Source organism: Lepisma saccharinum, chromosome 2, assembly GCF_977018435.1.
Source record: "Lepisma saccharinum chromosome 2, izLepSacc3.1, whole genome shotgun sequence".
NCBI lineage: Eukaryota > Metazoa > Arthropoda > Insecta > Zygentoma > Lepismatidae > Lepisma > Lepisma saccharinum.
In genome coordinates, this window is record NC_139230.1 from 50,293,331 (window position 1) to 50,309,611 (window position 16,281).

At 35.6% G+C, this 16,281-nt stretch overlaps 1 protein-coding gene across 3 annotated transcripts in view; it reads right to left on the bottom strand.

The window, feature by feature from the left end:
- The window catches only part of LOC145984028 (cytosolic carboxypeptidase 6), a 1,364,216-nt gene that overhangs the window by 312,013 nt on the left and 1,035,922 nt on the right, over window positions 1-16,281 (bottom strand). For all 3 annotated transcript variants that reach the window (XM_083117345.1, XM_083117347.1, XM_083117346.1), the window contains one exon: window positions 11,617-11,728. In XM_083117345.1, the coding sequence (XP_082973471.1) occupies window positions 11,617-11,728 (112 nt within the window). The remainder of the gene's footprint in view (window positions 1-11,616; window positions 11,729-16,281) is intronic.

A 16,281-nucleotide genomic window follows, 5' to 3' on the forward strand; every position in this document is an offset into this window, starting at 1 on the left:
GTGAAGGCACATGGAGGAATGTGCAGGTATGGTCCTACACACATTCACAGTTCGGCCATCTGTGAAGGTAATGCGATCAGCAACATGCTCCGTCCGCTGTTACCCCTTCGGGTTGACCCATGAACCATTTTTTTTAGAGCCTGGGTGAATCCAAGAGCCGCTCCGTGTAGGAACACCGCTTGAAAAATTCCCACCTGAAATCACCTGTTCCTGCAATCAAATCTGGGTCTCCTACCACGTGGCAGGACTACCTATACCGACTATTTTATTTCACTAATTGAAGTATTCCACCGAATAACGCTGTATGACACTTTTGGAAATGTGCTAAGTTACCAGGGAAATCATGCTGCGGCCCTGCTTCTACAGGCTACAAGTTGGCCAGTCATATGGTCGGATGTTGCTCAAAGATTTCTACTGTGTTTGCATAAGGTTTTATGTTGTTTCTACTGTAGTCCAGTAACATACAACAGGTTTTATCCGTTGTTCCCGCCTTCACTGAAATGTGCCATACAGCGTTATTCGGTGGAATGCTTCAATTATATTTTCCATTTTTATTTTGTACTCAGTTTTCTTCGTGAACAACACAAACATCAATGTCTTAAACGGGATTACAACTCTGGCCACTTGGAGTCTAGTGCGCTGACATCTTTGTCACGGAGTTCGATTTTAAAACTATATTCTGCGTAGATATATATCTAATTTTTCCATTTTCTGTCATTTCTATTGGCTACGGTATTTATATCACAACAAACACATATCCATGCCTTCCTCCCCAGTATTCGAACCTGAGGTTCCCGGCTGGAAACGGAGGTCGATGACCAACTGGATCACCGTAGTTCTTCAAAGGACGCAGGATTATTAAATGATATAAAATATATTACTACAAATCACCAAATCTTGCAGTGACAGACCAGGTTTTACATATAACATGGAATGCAGCTTCGGTGAACAAACGCAAAATGGAAGAAGCGTCTAGTATTGCAATGAATAGATGTCAAAAACCGAGAAAAGCTTTAGCTATCGGAAGTTGGTATTTCAAATGTACGGCTCTATCTTATATTTGATATTACGAGTATATTTTGTTTATTTCAAATTCTAACGTATCCCTCACGAAACCTTAATTTTTACGAAATATTTAATTTTCTATTTCTTTCTTTCTTTCTTTTGTTCGTGTTACTGTTTGATATATTTTTTTATTACGTTGCACTTTTTCATTTTTCATGTGTCCTTAATTCAATTTAAGTACACTCTATGCTCATATAGACTTTTAATTGGGATTGGACTTACAGTTTAAAGTGAGTTCCGAACCTTCGTGTAATGTAGCTTTACTGGAGATCGAAGGCGGCGCCTTTGACCATCGGTGAGGCCCAAGGTCTTCATTCTCTGTGCAGATATTAATTTTATGCATTTAAATAAATTACTGTGTCACTAAAAGCTACATATAAATTTGAAGCAGAGTAATGAATACCCACCATATGGTTGCATATTTTTTTCTTATCTCTTGTCACGAGCCGGAAATAAAATGCTGTGTAATCAGAAACGCCAGCAGTCCCCGGGTGACGAGAGGTCGCCAAGGGAGTCTTGATCAAGAGAGCGAAGCGCAAAGTGTGTTGCGAGTGACAGTGTTAAGTCGGTCCATTTAAAAGGTTTGGGCGAACCCACTGAGGACACCTTCGATGAGCTCCACGTCGGGACTCAGCCGAGGAACCGCGAAGGAAATCAGGTACAGTGGTGACACTTTGGGTTTTATCATTGTTAGTGTTTACATATCTTGCTGGCTCGTGCGTGATCTCCCCCCCTCGCTTGTGAGATTCTATTAAATATTGGTAAAGGGCAATGAGCGTAATTTATTTCATTCTTCATACACACATCCTCTTGCAGCCAAGCAGTTTAACCCGGCGAACGGCCTAAACGTAACACTTTAGTAACTTCAGTAAAAATAATGAAAAAATGCATGTAGGGTAAGCTTTCCTGTAATTGGCACTGCCCAGTTTTTTGGCACGTTGAGGAATATTTGTAGAAATTAAGATCTGTGTGAAACTGACAACATTGTTCTTGTTCCCGCCTTGTTGCTCTGTCTTCCGTTGATCACATTTGCAAGCGGCGTCTACTTCGTTTGTTATTTCTTGTGGGAAAATCACCTATATCTGGAAGGCTTTTGTGATTTTCAAGCTTTCTGCCAAATTCTAAGCAGGTAGGTTAAGGAATATGTTTTCATGTTTCTCTTGTTATTTACTGTTATAATAAAATTATTGCACATGGTTCTTGTTTAACGGTTAGCTAAACCCTAAAGGAAGTGCATTGACATTCCATTGCCAACAAATTGTTTAATCACTGCACGCCTTCAAGGGTGCCAATAATTGGTATTGCTAATGTCCATGATGCCCATTTACGTGGCACAAGGGCCAATAACTCGAAATTTGGAAGAAATAGGCCTAGCCTAGTTTTTCATGCTTTTAACACTACCACTAACACTGCTGTTTAAAACATAATAATGACAATGCGAGCGTTCTGACTTTGATAACTTTATGTTAACCAGTAATTGCCACCAGTGCCAAGTACCAGCATTGAGACTGCCAACTATTGGTACAGACTTTCGGTGCACTTAGGTATGTAAACCATTTCAATGATTTACTTTTCTGAGTTCTTTCACATTTTCATTAGGCATATTCCTGTTTGGATTGTTTTATAACTACAATATAGCTACGTAGCCTACAATAACTGTGAATGTTAGAGGCTTAGCACATTGTAAATATGGAGTGCCAATAACTGGGCACAAATGTGACAATAACTGGTCAGTGTATGCCAACAACTAGACATTATCAGGTTCTGAATAAAAAAAATAATAAAAAAAAATAACTGTTTTCTGTTCTTACTATGTCTCAATCGATTTCACTTCAGAACAGGTGTAAAAGTTTATAAAATACTGAAACCCAAAAAATGTTCTGATGCAACATGTGTAATTCATTTTTTTCCAACTAGTTCCTCTTAAAGTGCCAATAACTGGTATGCTTACCATATATCCATATCGTTATTGAAATCATAATTCATAATATAATATAATTGCGATTTTAAAGGATATATATTCGAAGGTACGCTAATGTGAAATTCTATAATTTCTTTCCTTTTGTTATACGAGTATCTTCATGGTATCTTTTTTTCTGTATTTGTACAGTGTCTCTCAAAAGTTTTAGGACAACAACATTTTAAACTAGGCAACCCAATTTACACAAGGCGTTGGTAGGTTGCGTGTAGAGTTAGGCTTAATTTCAGGGTTGCCACATGCACAATAGATATTTATGAAATACGAGAAAGAAAGAAATCTAAGTATTTTTGTATAAAACTTGAAACAAATATCAGTATTGCATTTGTTGCAAATGAGAAATACTTTCTGAAAGAAAGAAAATCGATTTTCTAGTACTTCATTGCTATTGAGTCTACAAAAAGAAAAGAGGAGAGAGGAAACGGAAGGGGACAAAAGATAGGAGAACAGATAAAGGGGAAGAGGAAAAGTAAAGGAGGGAAGAAAATAGAGGACAGAAGTGGATAGGAGAAGTAATGAGGAGAAAGGAAAAAGATTCGAGGAGAGATGAGGAAAATAGAGCAAGCGCAGATATGAGGAGGTAAATGAGATGAAAGAAGAGGAGAGGAGAGGAAGATACGAGAAGAGAGGAGTGGAGAGTAGAGTAAAAGAGAGAAAAAGAGAGGAAAGAAAAGAATAGAAGAAAAGTGCATTGGAGTCGTAAATCGAAGACAGGAGAGTAGCAAAGAGGAGTGGAGAAGAGGGGGATGGAGACAAGATGCGAGAAAAGTAGGGAAGACAATATGATATAAAAGCAGAGGAGAAGGAGGGGAGAGAAGATGGAGAAGGAGAAGAGAAGAACAAAAGGGAATGGAGACGAGAGGAGAGAAGAGGTAGTTACAGAAAATATCGTCTCAGCGTCAAGAATTGATGCATTGATCAAATTATCGACATGGAACATTCAATAACATTTTGAAATGTATTGGAGAATGTATTAGATCGGTGCAAAATGCCTTTTGGCTGAGTACAGAGCAAGATACAATTTTCCACGTAAGATCTTTGATTTTACCTGCGATTATATCACTAAAAACATAAATGTAATTTTAATATTTATCCAATTTTTCTCCACTTCTCGGTTTGTTGAAATGGAGATTTTGTAATTTAATATTCCCCCCCCCCCCCATCGTTAATTCCAAACTGAAACATTTCGTTTCGCACGGCATGGACAATGAACACAATGGGATATGTCTAAAACGTACGAAAATTTTCTGCCACGGGAGGGGTTTGAAACCACGACCATCAGGTTGGCAACCTTTAACGGTAGCCACTACCCCACAAGCTTTCGCTCCTGAAAGCAGGTTTTTCTTTTTCTCTCTTTTACTCTACTCTCCACTCCTCTCTTCTCGTATCTTCCTCTCCTCTCCTCTTCTTTCATCTCATTTACCTCCTCATATCTGCGCTTGCTCTATTTTCCTCATCTCTCCTCGAATCTTTTTCCTTTCTCCTCATTACTTCTCCTATCCACTTCTGTCCTCTATTTTCTTCCCTCCTTTACTTTTCCTCTTCCCCTTTATCTGTTCTCCTATCTTTTGTCCCCTTCCGTTTCCTCTCTCCTCTTTTCTTTTTGTAGACTCATCAGCAATGAAGTACTAGAAAATCGATTCTCTTTCTTTCAGAAAGTATTTCTCATTTGCAACAAATGCAATACTGATATTTGTTTCAAGTTTTATACAAAAATACTTAGATTTCTTTCTTTCTCGTATTTCATAAATATCTATTGTGCATGTGGCAACCCTGAAATTAAGCCTAACTCTACACGCAACCAGGGCTGTTTCAGTCTTATGGGAGATTGGTTGACCGTAGTTAGTATTCTGTGTTTCTACTGTTCCTCGCGAACCGGCTGAAGTCAAATTCGTGTCCATATTCACAAACCTTTTCTTCTACTAAATTTTATTGCGAGAATGTGAGTAGAATACGTGTAATATTTACAAATAGTACCAGCAATATACGTATTCTACAACTCTTTCATTTACACAATATTTAGTTTTTAATTTGGATAAGTAGCTTCAACCGGCCGACCAGTCTGTTTAAATTTTGAAATTGTGTCGTCTGATTCTTGTGATTAGAATATTATTTTGGGGATGCGGTAAGTGTTGCCTAATGTAGTTAATGAAATCGTTTAACATTGTATGAAATCACTGCGTAATACGTATCAAAGCTTTTTTTCAAAAGTGATAAAAAGTATCGCCAAACGCGAACCAAATTCCGTTCATTTCATACATCAGTACAGGCTTGCATTCAGTATCGAAATCGAACTTTCTGGTTGCAATTGTGTGTCATTTGTTGTGTAAAATAAAAAAGTAAAATAAATTTTAATGAAATGGTAATAATATTATATACTGTTCTGTAAGGGCCAAGTTCCATGTGTATTACTTAATCTGTGATGTTATGCTTCTGCAATAACTTATTTTTTAAGTTCCTCTCATATTTGCTTGCTTGAGTGGTTTAGGTGGACCAGGTTTGGTTCTCTTACTTTTATATAATAATTATACACACGCGCGGAAATAATCAGAGAATTACACCTAATGATCCTAACGTACTTATGTTATGATTCCGGTAATTATTTAGCTAGTGAAAATAACCCTACATGCTATTCTCACCACCCGGTGAAAATAGTCTCAGCCTTTTTTTATTTGTATGTAGCTAATCCTGAAGGATCATTTGAGGTAAATGGAACTTTGTATTGAAAGCAGCATATTTTCAGTTACTATTTTCACCAAGTTTTTGTGCTATATTCACCTAAATTCTTGATTCTTCACAATGTGGGAATTATTTTATAAAACATTCACGTTCTCCTGTAAGATTTTGTTTTGCATTGCTTGTTAGGTTCTATGTCTCAAAAAATAATCATCTATACCATGTGAAATCACTGCTCTCTCTAAAAACTGGTAATAATAATCAATAATCAGCATTTTTAATTTGTGTTAAGCTCTATGGTTAGTTGAGTGATTTAACTTGCAAAAATTGACAATGTGTGAAATATAATAGCATCTGTACTTAATAATAAAGGTACCAGTTTCATAGATCGGAGACACATTAAAATTAGATATTTGCATGGTTCGTACCTACCAATTGTGTATTGCGGAACATAGTTCAAGGTGCTATTATGCTTTTTACACAAAAACAAACACTTTTTCTACTGAAAATAAAATGCATTTATCTAAGTGCTATCGAATGCACGTAACGGTGCAATATCACTTACTTTGTGAATGATATCGCTTCTTTTGTTTTCCAATATCAGTGTTTTCCAACCTTTTTCACCGAAAAATACTTACTATCGTGTTCGTCACGTGTGCAAATTGTACATTGCTAACGGATAGCCCCACAAACCATTCCGATAAGGTTAGGTTTGGTTAGGTTAGGCAAGCATAGTGAAAAAAGGTGGGGGGTTGGAAACACTGACATGATTTCCTGGTGAAATAGGTACCACGATGAAATAAAATACCTTGACTAATGTTGGAAACCTTAGAGAAACTCATTTCCGATGTGTCTGCGATGTATGAAACTGTTACCATAATAATAATAATAATAAAAAAAACTGGTGAAAATAACTTGTTCTGCTAGTTCCAACACCTCATGAATGTAGTTGCACATTTTTATTTTTATTTTGAGAATAATTACTGAAAATCATGGTTCCCATTGTGTGAAGTTTTTTTTTAGAAGCTATACAAGAGAATGAAAAGGTGCTTTCAGTACTGCAAACAACTTTTCAGTTCAGAGAAACCTTTCTCTGGAAAAAAAAACAACAACACTTCAGAGTGTGATCATTTCCACAATTTATCTATTTTAAGATGAACATTTTTGTGTTCAGTAACATGCATGTATCATGATACACACAGTACAGTAGTTACTGATATAACAGATTAATCAAGTCCAGTGAGATGTATGAAAGTAATTAGTCTCTGCTGCACACTGTTTATGTTGTACTTCATTAAATACTAGTTGCTCATGTTATAAAACTATGCGTAATAACTACAGAAAGGAGGTATGGAGTAGCAAGGTCCAATATGAATTTTTCATTTTGTAATGGTGCTCGTATGTCCCTAGGATAAAGCAGCCAAAGTTGATAATGAAGTCATGCATTTCTTAAAGTGAGTACATTATTTTTGTTTGCCATAGCTTCGGTCGACTTTATTTTTTGCAAAGTGTACTCTCATTTATGTGGTGAGCACTCTAGCATGTTGGCTACTGAAATGTTATTGTCACCAGGGAAACTATGTTACCCATTGGGCAGTTCCCAGTACATATTTTTTTAATAGTATTTGAACATGAAAACGCAAGAAAATTAATCTCACTGTACAGCACTGTAGAGCATTTATTTAATTTCTAGGAATTATCCACCGTTGTGCGTGTTTTATGCACACATCAAGATAGTAGAAGAGATGCAAATGCAAAGTCCGGTATGGGACTTGGACGTGGGAAGTGTAATAAATATGGCACTTCTCTGTTTAAGTCTCGTATCAGCTGGCACAAAGTTCATCGTGGAGGGAAATAAATCAACATTTCTTCATTCATGTTCAGCTATTTAGTAAATGATGAGTATTTGGTTTTTAAATAAGCTGTTTTATGTAAGAGATATTGTAGATATTATTTTTGTTAATATTTTCTGTGTATTTTTAAAGTAGAAATATTAATTTTCAATATTACGGGTTTTCATTCTTTCAATTGCTTTAAATGCTGAAAGAAGTCTTCAGGGAACAACTATTAATTTTCGAAAATATGTTTTCATGCTTTTCTTTCAGCGTAAAAAGCATATGTGTAGAGTAGGTGCTGCTGCACTTGCTATAATAAGGTATGAAATTTCACTTCATCTTAATGGTCAGTGTCATGACAGTAAATTTGTTTTAAAGGCTGAACTTTTTCGTAGCATTCCACCTAGTACTTTTTATTTATTTGATTTTTGAGAAAACTTCCGAGCATTCTCTTGGTAATTATTATATTTTTTTCTGTGCAGACTAACCTATTTCTAATCAGTGCCATAAGGTATGTGAACTGATCCCTGACAGTATTGAATTTTTTATTATCGAATGGAGCGTAGTTGCTGTACGCAGTCATTTTTTTCCGTTTTAATGTGTGGCAAAGAAAATATTTTTTATTGATCGATGTAAAATCTTGCAATACAATCCTGTATAGCCGAAGGATCAATCAGGGAAAAAAATATTTTTGCAAATATGGATTAACATGACATGAATCATTCTGAATTCTTGTATACTTATTTCATTCCATTTCCCCACCCAAGAAAAAAAAGTTACCTATTTTAAGACTGTCATTTTCGTATGATGTAGATTTTTTTATTAAAAAAAATGCTTTTAGAGGAATTTATATATTTCCGCTCAAAGTAATAGTGAAATTTCAGGAAGTTTTGGTAATAGTACGTTTTCCATATAACTTTCGTATACTTTTATTTTTGTTTGATAGAAATCAATTTTAATGCTAAAAGTTTGTAATTAAACGAAAGCATTGCATATAATTAATTTCCGCCCCTTCTTACTACGTTTAGTCAATTTGCGCGTATAATTTTTTTATACGCGCAAATCGGCTGAACGCGCTTAGAAAGTATCGGAAAGCGAATGGTACGGAACACGATAGTGTTTTGTCGTTTCGAGCAATCCGCGAGCCCTTTCGCATATCGTTCGTCTTCTGTTTTTTCCCCGACAGTGCTGCCGTCGGTGGTCGCGAGGAAACGACCTTCCAGTGCCGCCATACTGTCAACCATTTTTAACCCGCAGCTGTAACATCTTGTAGTAGTATGTCTATGCACGCAACCCACCAACGCCTTGTGTAAATTGGGTTGCCTAGTTTAAAATGTTGTTTTCCTAAAACTTTTGAGAGACACTGTACATTATTTTTGACTATTTATAGTCTTATTTGTGTATCTCATGACAAGAGTTAGGTAGTAGAGCAGTGTGTGGCCTAATCGCGTCCGCTAAATATAGAATGTATTATTAGGTATTATCTCCTTTATACTTGACTCAACATACATGTTGGTAGTTCGGTTTTAATTCGGTATATTGTACAAGAAACAGTGGAACTATTACATAAAATACAATTTTAAACTGACTGACAAAATTTAATACACTTGATAGTTCTAAGAAAATTTCACCTTACTGCACAAATGTACGTTTACAAATAGATACAGTAACGTCTGAAGTAACTTCACACACCAAGGTTTATAGTTCTATTGCCAAAAACTTTCACTCTGTGGCACAAATGTTCAAAATTACTGGTCTAAGCTCATTGTAGTTATTATTATGTACTGTGCCTACAGAGATGAACTAATAACTTGACAAATGGATGCTATTCTAGATAAAATATTGGCGGATACTCTAGTAATTCTAGTTTTAAAAAGTATGTGGGTTATGTTGTTGCTTTCCATTGATTTTTCATGGCAGAGGTGATAATTTAGTGTGGATTAAATCTGGAACATACCTTCCTCAAATTTTTGAGCAAGACTGGAGCGAAGCTGATATAGTAGCAATTTCCTTCTATTTCGAATGAGGTGTCTCGGAGAACAAGAACGAATGAAAGGACTTTTGCACTTCCCCATTTGTGGTCAATTTAACCTTCTATCCCCACTGAGTTTCCTTAATTACATCTTCAGGATTTCTTTCCTCCTCTTCTCCGTTCGCTCTCCTGCAGAGTCTTCTCTCTTTGAAAGACGAACAGGTTGAGATTTTCACAGGCCTCCTTCGCTGGTGCATTGTAAATTAAACGGTAAATGTTGCTTAAAGATCTTGTTTACAGGCAGTCTGTTAAGATCGTAGAAGCCTGAAGCACCATAACGGTAAATTACTTGTGGACGGGTCCATTTCACGCAAGGCTAGGGTCAAGAGCAATCTGGCAGAATGAGCAGAGGGGCAGAGGAAAAGATCTGAGATAACGAAAGCAAAGACGAGGCCGTTAAAGCAATAGTATGTGTTGATCGTGTTTGGTCTATGAGCGCCATATCATCTGCAAACAAGAATACTGAAACGCTTAATGTCCTCTTAAGGGAGGCCTTCAGAAACATCAGTAAATTAATAAATCACAGTGGGTGTTGGTAATTACTTTGAAAAATTATGGCAATAAACAAGTAAAAGCAAATATGGAGAAAGCATAAGTTTTGGTACAGAGATTTAAGCTTAATTTGCACTGAATGTTTGATCTCTGGTTACGTTCTGCAGGTTAAAGGTGTCTAATATGAGACATCTGATAATACAAGACTCAGATTCTCATTCTGGTGAGAACTAGTTGAACAAACTGAGGTTGTCGTGAATAGATTTGTCGTTACAAATTTGAAGATTTTTGTGTTTACATTGCTGTTCAATTTAATTTTCTTCTGTGTGCTTGGAGTGTGAAGTCAATTCTTTCCGCAGATGTTCAGTTCAACCAAAGTATGTCAAAATTCCTTTCACATTTCTGAATTGTACTCACTAATTTGTTCTTCAATCCATTGACTTGGAAGTTTTCCCAAGCTATGCAAATATCACAACGAAAACTTTTATAAATACATCTCTATATGTAGAACAGAAATGAACACGCCGTTCAAGATGTCTACAGCGGCGAAATTATTATATATATTTTTTTTGCATTTTTTGATAATTTTTAAAACTCTGTGAAAGCATATGAAATTCTATGCTATGAATCGGCAATAAAATATTTGTTTTAAAAAAATAAGTCAAGGGATGGAGGGAAAATAGGGAAGTAATTACTTTTGTGACGGAGGTCGAATAAAAAGCTAAAATGCGTACAGTAAATTGATACAATAGATGTTTGAAGTGGTAAAATCGATTTTTTGTATGTTGTGGTCATTCCAATTTCTGCTACTATTCCAGAACATCTGTCTAGATCATATATTCGGAGATAAAGAAAAAAAATTCTCAATTTTAGTACATGTCTTACGATGGGAGCCATAAAATTAATATCATTAATGTCATGACAACCATAATTGACGTTAATTCATTGGAGCTTTTGTAGTTGGCAAAATACTTTCACGTATTGGTCTTGTAATGGATGTGAACAAAATTGGTCAACGCATTTCGAAACGACGGACGCAAAGTAGATTTGCCCTATTTTCTGAGCGCTGCAAATTCATAGAGATGTTTTCAAATCTCTGTGCGGGTAAAATTTTAATATCTTAAACAGACTACAGCAATTTTAAGGTGTTGGCTGTACTACAACACAGTTGTAAACACATTGAAATACATTCCCTGATTAAGGACAGACGGGGGCGATGTGGAAGCCAGTACTAATATGCAACCACAATAACTAGCATACATTAAGACTTTTCTAGCTAACGTTCTTATAGTATCTAGATATATCAGAGGACTGGCATTATATTGAACGAGTTTCAAGGTGGTGGACTTCAAACTTACAAAACTTTGGAAAAATACATTTGGTGCTGTTGATGCTGGTGATGTAGAGATATTTAAAGTGACATGTTTAGCCATCAATATGAGACGTGTGGGATGTCTATAATTCTCTGGTGATGACCAGGATTTTATAAAAGGCATTCAGGGTGTCTCAGAAAATAAATTTTAAAAATGAAAACTTACCGGGTTGTGATTAAGTTCCCATATCATATTGTGAACAGCATCGAGGGTGGGATGAGCCCATTTGGAAATCTGGTGCCACGTTCGGTTCAGATCAAACCCCATTAACGTGGATCTGGAATGAGCGAAAGAAACAAAAGTAATTTAAGATCGCATATTATAATACGTATTTAGTAACTACAACATATTTGTGAATATTTAATCTGAATTATAATCAAATTTGGTCATCTACACCGTAGAGGAAAGTACTACTGCAAATCTTTATTCGTGATGTTCTTCATTACTGCGTGTGGTACAAATGAAAATGTAGGAACAAAGAGGTGAGAAGTTAATTTATTAGAAAAAAATATCATGTTATTAATTAATATTGTCAATTTATCTATGAACGTGGTGGAATTCAAAGTTGAGGATTGACTACATACCTATTTGTGTTTCTGTTATTTACTGACTCTTTCTTTCACTTTTGGCTGATGATATAGTATGATATACGAATACGTAAAATGTTTATTAATGTCGTGTTTGTTGCTTTCAAAGTTTTATTATCATTAAAAATAAATAAATAAATCCCCTATATGGTCTGCAATTGGACCTACCTGTTACATACTCACAGAGTGATTGATTGATTTTTATATTATGGGCACTTCAGCACATAGGTTAGTTTGGTCAGTCGTGTAACTAAAACAAAATTGACAACAGGAAAACAAGAAAAAAAAATGTTTGTTAAAAACACCCTTACTCAATTTTTAAAACCAATCATTCACTATTAAACAGGAGCTAAAATTATACTGTCTGTGAGGACTAAACTCTCCTTACGCAGGTTACAAGCTGAGGCTGTAAAGGGGCACTCAGCACACACAAGGACAGACACAAGACAACACACAGACCTACAGAGGATTATAATAGCTGTAGATCCAGACGCCAGAGCCACGTTGGCCTGCAATAAGCAGTTGCCGGGGTGCACTACTTGGAAGTGAGGTCGACTTTTGGGTGCCTTACCAGAAGGTCACCCCTCTTACATACCCACAAATAAGTGTGTTTTTGTGTGTGCATGTGTACGTTTTGGCTCATTGACAATGATGGTGCTGAACGGTGTAGTGAAGGCTTAATTAACTATTTCTTTTCCTTTTACTAGTTTTTAGTAAACTATGCTTTCATAGCTATCGACACTTCTGACTATTGGAACAGGGTCTTAGCTTTGTGTATATATGGTACGTGAAACAAACTACCGTGTTTGAAAACGAAAGTTTAAATCCTTCCTTGGCTGACCCCATGAGTAAGAAATGAGGCTTCTTCATTCTCTGGCTTAGATCGAAGAAAATCGATCGAGCTTATCTCTTTTCTCTGCCATTCTTCTCTCTCATTCTTTCCCTTTTTCTCTTACCTACTTGCTTTCCTGCATTAAGAATTCCGCTCCATTGCTTTCCGTACGGTGTTTCTCATCCATCCAATTTCTCCCGGAGTCGCTGTCTTCCAGTGTAGAAATAGCTACCACACTCGTGCACCAATTAATGACCCGAAATAAAAGACACTCTTATGCAAATAGCTTCCAGGACGTCCGAACGTTTTCTCCTTGGATCGTTAATGTAAAGTAGGGGCCAGGACTGCTTCCCGGAGGAATGCTAGATTTCACGCGGTTCTGAGCAGCTCGGCAAGTACTCTTTGCAAAGACTAAACGCTCCACAGTGGAAAGATGCATCCGCAAACAAATCTTCCTGCCTCATCAAATACGTAAAGGTTCTCTCAAATTCTTGTGCATTCAAAGGGAAGTATGAATTCAGTCTGCCATATTAGATGTTCGACTAGAATTGCCAAATATGAATAACTTTCTTTTCTTTCTTTTTTCTATACCGCGGCTTTAAGGCAGAGAATTGCTGAGTTTTGAGTTTTGGAAACATTTTACTTTCCTAAGCTAGAAATTTACGATGAACTAACACCATACTCGTTTCAATCTGAGTGTGTGTACGTATCTATATGTTACTAGAATTTTTCTGTTACAGTTAATAATTTTGTGCCTTAAGAGCCTCTTGAAAAATATACCTTGTCGAAATTAATATGGACACAGTATATACACTCTAAAATAGAGGCTAAACCTGGCAATGGTACTCAACTTCAACACTTTCTCACTCCACCTGTACTACTTTAAAAGCAGTGATTTTAAAACTGAAAATAAAAATACATACATATTTTTGAATATATTTTAACGCTTTAATTCTCAATTTTGTGTTAGTTTCCCTCGTGGTTATAATAATAATAAGAAGAAGAAGAAGAAGGATAAGAATATTATGATAATAACAGACAAAGAAATCATGGGAAAGTCGAATATAAGGCTTCTACATGTAACGGTATGCACGACACGTTTGTAAACTTCATGTCACCATCTCATCGCACGATCAGGAGATATGGCCAGTAAATTTTTGGAATGTTTCGTCAACCCTGTTGAAGTTTATGAGTGTCTTCTGAACGAATCTTAGGTGATATTCTGAATTTTGATTACGACAGCTGTAATGGCATTTTAACGAACAAGTACCAGAATCGAACAGTAGACCTTCACTGAGCTTTCAGATCTGCGAAAGCATAATAGAGTAACACAATAACACTTCCGAAATATTGAGCTCTTCAATGCAGAGTAGGGACACAGAGGCTGAGTCTTTCTTATCATTTTTTGTATATAAGTTTATTTAAGAGCTGCACAGATATGCCTATATTGTATAACCATCCATCTCTCCCGCTATATCCCTATAATTCGTAGATTTGATTTATCTTCAAAACACATTTATTAAATTCAGTACACACACATATATACATGTACATATAACATAACTAGTTTTTGTATAGAGGCCTCTTCCATAACGTAGTGGTAACACAGTCGCCTTCTAATAAAGCGGTCCCGGATTCGATATCCGATGAAGGCACACTGCACAGTTGTTCACATCCCATTCAAACGGTAAGCCCAATCCCCATTAACCTATTTGAGCACAAAGTGGACTTGAAAGTGGAATTTCATATGATAAAAACGTATGTTTGAATACTTTAAACAAATGGCTATTTTAGAGCGAGTCGCCATATTGTTAGTGTTCTAAGTCAATATCTAATTCCATTAAAATGCTTCGTAGTTTGACAGTAAAATCACAGAGTATATTGTGGCCACTAAAATTATTATTTCTCGAAAGCAGAAAAAATTATGTGTGTACTATAATTTATTCCGCATTTTTTACTGTCACTTTGTATTTGCATTCCGAAATATTCTGAGGTTCATCGACTTTTTGTTTATGTTCATAAGTAGAGATTTTACACAAAAAAAGGTAACCTTATATTTTCCTGTAATAGATATGTGAAGTTTTGTTCAATTACATTTATACAGTTAGCGTAAGGAGAACTTGTAATAAAAGGATAAAATGACCCACTAAGTTTACAAATGTAGACAAAAAAACAAAACAAAACATAAATAAAATTGGAAATTATGTAATTTCATTGGTTACACAGCGAAAAGTGTTGAGAAAAGTATCTAAGTGTTGCATTTTCTGTTGCTCAAGTACCATGAATTATTTGGTCCAATGTGTATATTTAAATTTGTTCAAAATAATCTATCATGGTTTTTAAAATCATGTTACACGTAACAGCATTGTATTTGGGAAAGTCAGGAAATTACAATTTGATCTATTGTAGTTAAGAATTTGGCATGTTCGTTAATTTTATATGTATAATTCTGTTCAAACAAAGTGGTATACTGTTTACATGTATCGAGTTCTAAATTTTACCTAAAGAGGAGTGTACACATGATTAAAACAAATTTACGTTTTCAAGCCTCATATGAAGAAATATGTATATTTACAATAAGATGTGAATAAATTTTGAAATGTATTCATTACAAACTCAACTTCATATGCGCTTTGATTTCAATTTATTAAGAAACAAAGCATGAGGCAGCGAATTCATAAAAATGATGTTTCTCTTAAATACAAACGCAAGGTAATAGTGTTTCACACAAAAAGTGGTAAAGTTGGTTTAAAAATTGAACAAAAAGCTTCAAATATTTGGTCTAAGAACGACCAGATGATGATTATTATTTATTTTTTTTCAGACGGGGATTCTATTTGTAATATCTACCGAACAATCAGTCCACGTGTCCTTTCGAATAACCTTATGGAAATTGGATCGTAAAAGAAAAAAATATTCTTACACCCAGTGCACACACCGGTAGGAATAACCGTATATCACTTTTATTTCAGTCAATTAAAAGCTTTAGAAGTGCCATTGAAATGACAACTAAGTCTATCAAAGTTTCATCGGAGAACACTTATTCGGTAACGACGGTACAGAATCGGAATCGTGAATAACATTCCCATGCTTCTATTTACAATTTTGTGAGACTGTCTCTTACAGCACATGTGAAGCAGTTTCAACTGTTATTAAGGCCATCGTGTAGCCACTAATTATTTTGTTTGTAGTGTTTAACTGCAAAGTTATGCCGCAGTAAAGAAACTGACTAAAAGGAATGATCATTTGATGCTTAAATAATGTTGAATTATGTCTGAAATGCCGTGAAGCATGCGATGAAACGTAACATAAAGTGGTGTCCAGATGGCCACCTCTAAATTCACAATGATCCTGCGTTAAGTTGCGACAATAAGTTTCTTGTTTGAATAGAATATTGAACATGCCCATTTT